The 8,093-nt window shown below is 49.7% G+C and overlaps 1 protein-coding gene across 1 annotated transcript; it reads left to right on the top strand.

Annotated features, from left to right (window-relative positions):
- Positions 1 to 4,903: 4,903 nt before the first annotated feature.
- CLPS (colipase) lies at positions 4,904 to 7,760 on the top strand. The gene is made up of 3 exons (XM_032804901.2): positions 4,904 to 4,990; positions 6,408 to 6,530; positions 7,629 to 7,760. Exons 1-3 carry the CDS (start codon positions 4,904 to 4,906, stop codon positions 7,758 to 7,760), a joined length of 342 nt encoding a protein of 113 aa, XP_032660792.2.
- The last annotated feature ends 333 nt before the right edge of the window (positions 7,761 to 8,093 follow it).

Genomic DNA, 8,093 nt, shown 5'->3' with positions numbered 1-8,093 from the left:
TTTCCCAGGAGCAGGATGATGTTGACTCTGACGGCCAAGGTAAATGTTGGGATGGTGCTGAATTATTATGAATGACTGTGTTACCGAAATGTCGGGTCCACCTAGCTGAGAGCTAATGACAGCCAGACAGGGATAAGGAAAGGTTGCTTTATTCTGCAGAAGAAAGAAGAGTTCTATACCTTGGTACAATAAAACTCTACTCCATACAAAAACCAAGAATTTTTTATACACACTTACACACAGGCTTTGGTCGTGTTAGCATTTGATTGGTGGTTAGCAAACCCTGCACTTCTGCAATTTGCTCAGCAAAAACCAGCTTAAGACCAGCTTCAACTGCCTCAAGACCAATAAGGGAAGACAGTTCAAAAGTTCAGGCTACTGTGCCTGTGAGGTGTCCAGTTTCCCCTAATGGTTGCCAGCTATTATAAGGCTACTAGCTGTTAGGGGGTCGCTGCTGACTGTTACAACTGGTAATATGAATGTAGTAAGGCTTGGTCTATCTGAATTTGCTAAAGGATTCTGGGGGCAGGGTTCTCTTAGTATCAGATAGCATGCTGAAATTGCACTTGAATGCTGATAGAACTATGGATTATAAATGATTAACCAGAGGCTCTATGTATGTGTATTTTAGCTGATGCTTTTATCATGATTAAGGCTACGTTTTAGTCATGGATATTTTTAGTAAAAGTCACGGACAAGTCACGGACAGTAAACAAAAATTCACAGCCCTTGACCTGTCCATGACTTTTCCTATATACCACTAACTAAAACTTGGGGCGGGCACAGGTGCTCTGGGGGGTGCTGTCTGGGGGTGCTGCAGGTGCTAGAGGGGGTGGCCTGGGAACCCCGGTGGTGCTGGGAGGGAGACGGGCAGCAGTGCACAGCTCAGGACCCCTGCTGGGGATGGGGATGAGGGAGGAGGGCAATGGCAGCATGCAGCCTGGGACCCCTGATGATGATGGGGGGAGGGTTGGCAGTGTTGGCAGGCTCCCTACCTGGCTCTGACCAGCATGTCCCTGCAGCTCCTAGTGGGAGGAAATGCCGGGGGGGGGGGCTCCACGCACTGATCCCACCACAAGCGCCTGCTATGCAGCTCTCATTGGCTGGGAACCACAGCCAATGGGAGCTGCTGGGGTGGCGCATGCAGGCAGGGACAGTGTGCTGAGCCCCTGGCCCTTCCGTCTAGGAGCTGCAGGGACATGCTGGCCACTTCTGGGGATCCCCAGCCCCCAAGGTAAGCACTGCCCCAAACCCCTGCCCCAGCCCTGAGCCCCTTCCCACAACCAAACTGCTGCTGTTGCTGTCCGAGGGGCTGCCCAGCCACAGGTCATATTTCAGGGGCATGTAACTCCTTTGAGAGCGAGGGCTATAAGTACTAACAACATCATATGTGCAGTGGCAGTTCCCCAGTTAATATCGAAAGAAGTCTGTGACCCTGTAGGACGGGGTCTCGGGATAGTCAACGCCCTGCTATGAGGGATTTTTGTGGGACTTTTGGACCAGAGGGCCTCAGGGTAGCCAAAACCTTGCTCTGGGGGACATTTGACAGACCAAGTACTTGAGAAGAGAAGAGAAGACGAGGTCTTCATCGAGGACCGGTAGCTATACCTGCTTTGTTTGCAATCAGGATACTGTGTAGGGCCAATGTTGTAGGGCCTGAGGGTTTATGCTTGGGGAATTGAGGCTTATTAAGAAGACATATTGTAGAATCTTTTACTGCTTGTGTGAGTCTTTCTCAAATAAATTGCTGTGCATTAAGCAAATTGTATCTGAATTTTCATGGGTACAATCTGCCCAGCTGTGGGCCGTTAAAGATCTGTTTCAATGGCCAGGACAATAAAAAGAGGGGCTGGAGAAACTCACCTGCTGCTGACCATATGTTACCGCTCAGGATGGCTAATAAAAAGGCTGCAAAGGGTAGCAAACAATTGAATTATTGTTAAAAGTGGATGGAATGTAACAGGTGAGAAACTTGCCTGTTCCCAGAGCTGGCTTCCTTTTCTCATCCAGCCAACCTGAGTCTCTGAAATGTTTTTTAAAGCAAATGTACCCAAGAACAGGTGCTGTTTGCCAAATCCTTGTCGAGGCTCAATGCTGCCAACTGTTTATCAGTAACGCTGTGGAGCTCTAGCAGATGCTTTTCAAGGGTGCAAGGTACAACTGGACTGGCTGAGGAGAGAAGGTGAACTGGATGTTTACAGGTTTTTATCACAGTGCTCTGGGTAATTTATATTCAGATGCTACTAAATAGTTCTAATTAGACTATTTGCTCATTTCAGTGGAACGCCCACTCTTTTAGATGCATCTGGCTATACTGGAGAACTAAGTTTCCTAGCCCCCTTGTGGCACATTGTTTGGCACTGAAGAGGTTAAGTGGACTAGATTTACTGATATGGGTTTGCAAAGCAGCAGAATCAACTTTCATTTTATTATCGTATCCCTTTAAAATGAGGTAATAAGGGAGAGAGGATTGTCTGGTACTTAGATCATGGGACTGAGCGCCTGGAGTTCTAGATTCTATTCCTAGCTTGGCCAACAAAGTCACCTTGTACAAGTCACTTTAGCTCTTTTGTGACTTGACTTCCCCTTCTGTAAAATGGGGGGGCAGTGCTTCCCTAACTCCCTGACCTGAATTCACAACTGGTGGTAAAGCACGCTAAGGTCTTTGGAAGAGAGGTGCGATATAACTGCAGAGCAAAATAGAGTTGTCACGGAGTCCCCAGGCGATGCTTTGGAACTGCTCCCCACAAAGCTAGTCAGGACTTTGGGGAGCCTCCTCTCGCTTGGAGCAGAAGGGCAAGAAGCTCGCACGGCTTCACCTTCCTGGGTCTGACCTTGAAGCGTTCAGCATATGCCCCTCGGTGCGCTTCCCACAGCGAGTCCGCCCAAGCAAGGTCCTGGTGAAGCCACAAGGTCCTGCACACACCCCCACTTCGCAGTCAGATGTGACTCTTAGCCAGCCAGTAAAACAGAGGTTTATTAGATGACAGAAACATGGTCTAAAACAGAGCTTGTAGGTACAGAGAATGGGACCCCTCAGCTGAGTCCATTTTGGGGCCCAGAGAGCCAGACAACCCTGTCTGCACTAATGCCCCATCCCCAGCCAGCTCCCAGCTGAAACACCTCCAGCCTCTCCTTCTCTGCTGAGTTCCTTTCCCGGGCCAGGAGGTCATCTGACCTCTTTTTCTCCCACACCTTTAGCATCTCCTTGCAGGGGGGAAGGGCCCAGGCCATAAGTTACCAGGAGATAGAGTGGCAGCCAGAAACTGAGGCACCCACACAATATTCAGAGGAAACATTAAGAACAGTCCCACTTTGTCACAAAAGTGAATACAGCAAAACTGCTCAGACCATCTTGTAAGTCTCAGAGGTCTTTACAAATATTAATTAAGCCTAAGCAACTGGCTCAAGGTGACTCAGTGAGTCCAGGAATACAACCCACAAGCAATGACTTCCAGTGGTATAACCACTAGGCAGCATTCCTGCCTTGCAGAAGAGGACTCATTGGATAGCAATGGTACCCTCTGATGTGAAATAGTCTCTTTTCTGGTGAAACCTTTGGGTTCCATTTGTATTAGCACATGAGGGCCCTTTTCCTGTTTCTTCAGCCTATTGAGCAAGCATGGCTTGATCACTTGTGTATATTTTGCTTAGCTCACTTGGCTTCTTTCTAATGCCAGTGAATATGAAAGTGGAAGTTTGGAAAATGTAAAGCATCCCATGGAATGACCTAAAGCATGAAAATATTTGGAGGTGGGCCCTGTTCTGAACTCTGGATCCAAATTCCATATGTCCATCAAGGGCTGGACCAAAGCCATGACTCCCTAAAAGCTTGGGCTTTGGAGATCTTGGATGCCAATCCTGGAAAATCTGATCTCCTGTTTCCATGGAGTAGATTTCATTTCTTGATATCTCTGTTAAAAAAAACAAAACAACTGTACAAAGATCTGTTTGATGGAGATACGACCAGCTTCTGATTCTGTTCACGAAAGATTTTTTCTTTGTCATAGGAAAAAATTGCCAAATTTCCCTCAAATAGTCTGATATTTGCATCATGGCCAGAGTGGAAGGTCCTTGCTCAAATTCAGATAAAAATAATTACAATGGCGAGTTTAACTAGGAAACGGTAACCTAATTCCCTAGGAAAGTCTTTCTCTTAATTCCCTTTGTTCATAGACAAAGATGTGTTTTCATGGGGCAACTCCCTGTCTGCACTGATGGTTCTGGTTCAGTGCCATGATTTTCATTGGTTCTCTGCATTCACAGCTCCCAGACAGAGCAGTGCTGGCTCATCAGAACCCAACAAGGTGAAATCATTGCCCGCTTTGTGCTTTCAATGAGCTCGCTGACATCGCCTGTGAGGGACACACAGGTGCACTAAATAATCTTCAGAGCCTTTGAGAATGATCAGAAAGACCCCAGAACAAACCGGGTGCTTCTTAGCTGGTACAGGAACCTTGAGGAGGAGATAACAGCAGAGAAATGCTCTGATCCTGCACTCCTCACTCGGGCAAAACTCCCATTAACTTTAGTGAGTATTGTGCCCAAACAAGGACTTCAGGAACAGGCTCTAAGTCCTTGTACAGTATAAGGAGGCTTTACCAAGTTGGGGCGGTGAACTACACAGGCATATTAGGGTTGAGATTGCCTGTGTAAGGACTGCAGGACTGGGGCTTTTGTTTGTTACTCTTGATTCTTCTCTTCTATTTCCACCTTCAATATTTCAGAACATGAAAGAATTCGTGGACTGGTGTGGCCTTATCAGCAAAGAGAGGTGTGCTTATGTGATTGGGAGAGGGCTGGTGACGTGAGGGCAGATCTGCTTTATAGCCCTGGGATGCTGCTGTGCCGCTGTTCCTGCCCTGAAAGCCCCAGACGAGTTCTTTGGCTGCCCTCACGCCAGATGGCAAGCGCCCTGCTCCTGCTGCTGCTGCTTTCCCTCGCTTCAGCCTGGTCATTTTCTTACCAACGAGACCTCATCTTCAATTTGGTAAGAGGAGGCTGGGAAATGCAGAGTTTGCCTGGGCCTGATCCCACGTGCACTCCAGGGAGGGAAAGTCTCTTGGAGCAGTGGGGAACTAGCTGCCCTGCGGATGTGCAGGCTGGGGCTCAGAATATCCCACTGCTTCCTTTCGGTGTTCAGTCAGATTCCTTGGGAATTTCCTGTGCTGGAGGAGAGAGGTTTTCAAAGGCATCTGTTGCAGCTTAGTACTTCATTTCAATTGATTTCCTTCATTCTAATGACTTTATGGGCGTTTCTGTGGCCCATCCCCATGCTCATATTGGAATGACTTACAACCCCAGATGATTCATTCTAACTACCCCACTCCCCATGGGGCAGGGAATTATCATTCTCCCCATTTTATGGATGGGGAAACCAAGGCACAGAGCGATTAATGGACTGCTTCGCAGCCGTGTTAAGCAATCCCATCTCCCACTGAAACCAAGGGGAGGGGAAGGAGCTCAGCATCTCTGAAAATCAGACCATTGCTAAGTGTCTTGGCCAGAAAGGAAGCTTATGGCAGAGCCAGAACGGAGGTTTCTGGTGTGCTGGTCCAGGGCTTTAGTCATACGGCAATTGCCACACATTGCCTTAACCACACGCCAAATCATTGGGATTGGGACATAAAAGGTGATGGAGCCAGTCAGAATGTGTAACTCGAACCAAGCCCTGGAAACCACAGCCAGGGCCTTCATGGGATTCAGGGTGAAGAGGGGGAAATGTCAGAGTCTCACACTAGGACACTGGGGCTGGGACACGCAGCCTTCTGGGCACATCCCATGCCCATTCTGGGCAGATTTCATGTGTGTGGAACTGTGCACAATGGACTCACTTTTGGGGGTGGATTCTGCTATTCTTACTCATGATTTATTCAGGGCAAACTACTGTACACCTCCCTGGCAGTCTCACTTGAGTCAGGACTAAAGAAAAACTTCAGAATTTGGCCGACAGTGAGTGAGTGAGTGAGTGAGTGAGTGAGTGAGTGTGTGTGTGTGTGTGTGTGTGTGTTGTGGTATGTGTGTGTGTGTGTGTGTGTGTGTGTGTGTGTGTGTGTGTGTGTGTGTGTGTACACAAGCGCCAGCACCATACGTGACTGGCCACCTCAGACAAGGTCCACTCGGTGTGTACGTGCCTATAAATACACGCTCCGCACTGAGATATAAGAAACCACCCAGAGCAATTTTTTTTCACAGAGTCATTTCATTCCAAGTGGGACTAATATTCTCCACCAGCAGAAACTCACCACAGCAGAACTGGCTTGAGGCAGGGCCCGGAGTGCAGGTGACAGAGGGCAGCTGCAAGGTGTGGCTCCCCATCTGTGATAGGAATAGGCACTGGGGGACGGACCTTAGCTCTGGGGCCCTTGGGAGTCCATGCGTCGGCTCTCACTGTGCGTTTCTTCCAGGATAATGGGGAGCTGTGTCTGCAAAGTGTTCAGTGCAAGAGCAGCTGTTGCTACAGGACTGGCTGGTTAAGACTGGCTCGTTGTGCGTACCGAGCAGCCGAGAATCAGGAGTGTTCCCCCAAGGTACATGGCACGCTAACTCTTGCTCATGCTCCCACATATGTACCTTGTCCTTCCTCCTTAAGCAGCCGGTAAAGCAGCTGAGATCCAGATGTGCAGGCAGCTGATAGAGACCCATGTTTGCAAATTGGTTGTGAGTAACAAGTATGGGGAAAGGAAAAGCTCCAGCAGCTCGGAGATCCCAATTCAAACACTTGTACCTTTGTGGTCCCTTTTCTGTGACCTGCCAATAGTCCCTAGTGCCCTTCCTCCTTATGCCACCCCCTTGAAAGATCTTGGGTGCCCTCAACACCTTCCGTGCAGCCAGGGCTGGATTTTCAAGGCAGGTCCTTCCCACTCTGGGGACATCTTTTCTCCAGGGTAGCCCCCATTCCCCCTCTAGTAACAGCTGCTTTCTGAAGGAAGGCTGCATGGCTCCCTTGCCCACTTGGCAGGCACTTACCTGGTCATGGAGCCCAGCAGCCCCTCTGCGGGGCTTTCCTAATGCCCCACTCAAAGACTGGGCAACTCTGGGGCTTCCCATTTAGCTGCCTCCAGCAGTGGTGTCCTCGCCCCAGGTGTGGCTGATGATTTGTTTCCAGACTGTGCTGTACAGTCGCACAGGAAGGCCCGATCCCTGCCCAGAAAGCTCAGGCTGGATGGACAAAGAGTACAGGGCAATACCACCTCCAGGTCAATAAAGGGAGGCAACAGTGGGCTACACAGCTAAAATCACGACACTTGGCTGCTTGAGCTAAAGGACCATGTTTCCTACCTGGAACTCTTATACGGACCAGCCAGTAGAGGGTGACAAAGACCCACGCTGCCTGAGGGGCGTTACTATACACCGTCTCACCCCACTGGCCCCTCCCCTCACTGTTAGGAGCTGGCTGGTTGCTTGCAGGCATCATGATGGAGGTGGGATTTGAATGCAGGGAGGGTTGGATTTGTGGAGCTGCTCAGGAAGGGTGTCCCACAGCAGAGGGGATGACGTAGGAGAAGCAGACTGGATGATGTAGGAGAAGCAGACTGGTTTGCTGAGGCCTTTCTGATAGACCAGAAGAGGTGCTGGGCATGCTGCAATGTGCCGTACTATTACCCAGACCTTTGTGTCCCCTGCAGAGCATCCATGGGGTTTACTACAAGTGTCCTTGCGAGAATGGCTTAACCTGCAAGGCCAATAAGACCATCGTGGGATCCATCACCAACACCAACTACGGCATCTGCCAGGATCCTGGGAGCTCGTCCAAGTAAAAGTGGAGTAACAGCATAGTAAATGTTCCCACATACGTGCCCCACAGCCATCCCCACCTTCCCACACATGCACCCCACAGCCGTTCCCCCTTCCCATGCACGTGCCCCACAGCCGTCACCTGTTCTCACTCATGCGCCCCTCCTCTCCACCATATCTACTGTATACACCAGGCACCTCTTCCCATGCTCCTTTCCCCACACCTCTCGCTCCACCACATACAGATACCTGCCTCGTTACATACTTACCCCATACCGGCTTCCACCCAACCCATACACTGATCCCTTCTGCTGTCACCAACACCTGCACCTGTCCCTCCACACTGACGCACACAC

Source organism: Chelonoidis abingdonii, chromosome 4, assembly GCF_003597395.2.
Source record: "Chelonoidis abingdonii isolate Lonesome George chromosome 4, CheloAbing_2.0, whole genome shotgun sequence".
NCBI lineage: Eukaryota > Metazoa > Chordata > Testudines > Testudinidae > Chelonoidis > Chelonoidis abingdonii.
The sequence above is the reverse complement of the archived record's forward strand: the minus strand, read 5'-3'. Positions and strand labels throughout refer to the sequence as shown.

What these genes read in the sequence shown, in the direction of transcription:
- CLPS (XM_032804901.2), top strand. Translation starts at nt 4,904, where the DNA reads ATGGCAAGCGCCCTGCTCCTGCTGCTGCTGCTTTCCCTCGCTTCAGCC. An exon ending in GAGACCTCATCTTCAATTTG is followed by an intron (nt 4,991 to 6,407) that starts GTAAGAGGAGGC and finishes CGTTTCTTCCAG; the next exon opens with GATAATGGGGAGCTGTGTCT. An exon ending in ATCAGGAGTGTTCCCCCAAG is followed by an intron (nt 6,531 to 7,628) that starts GTACATGGCACG and finishes TGTCCCCTGCAG; the next exon opens with AGCATCCATGGGGTTTACTA.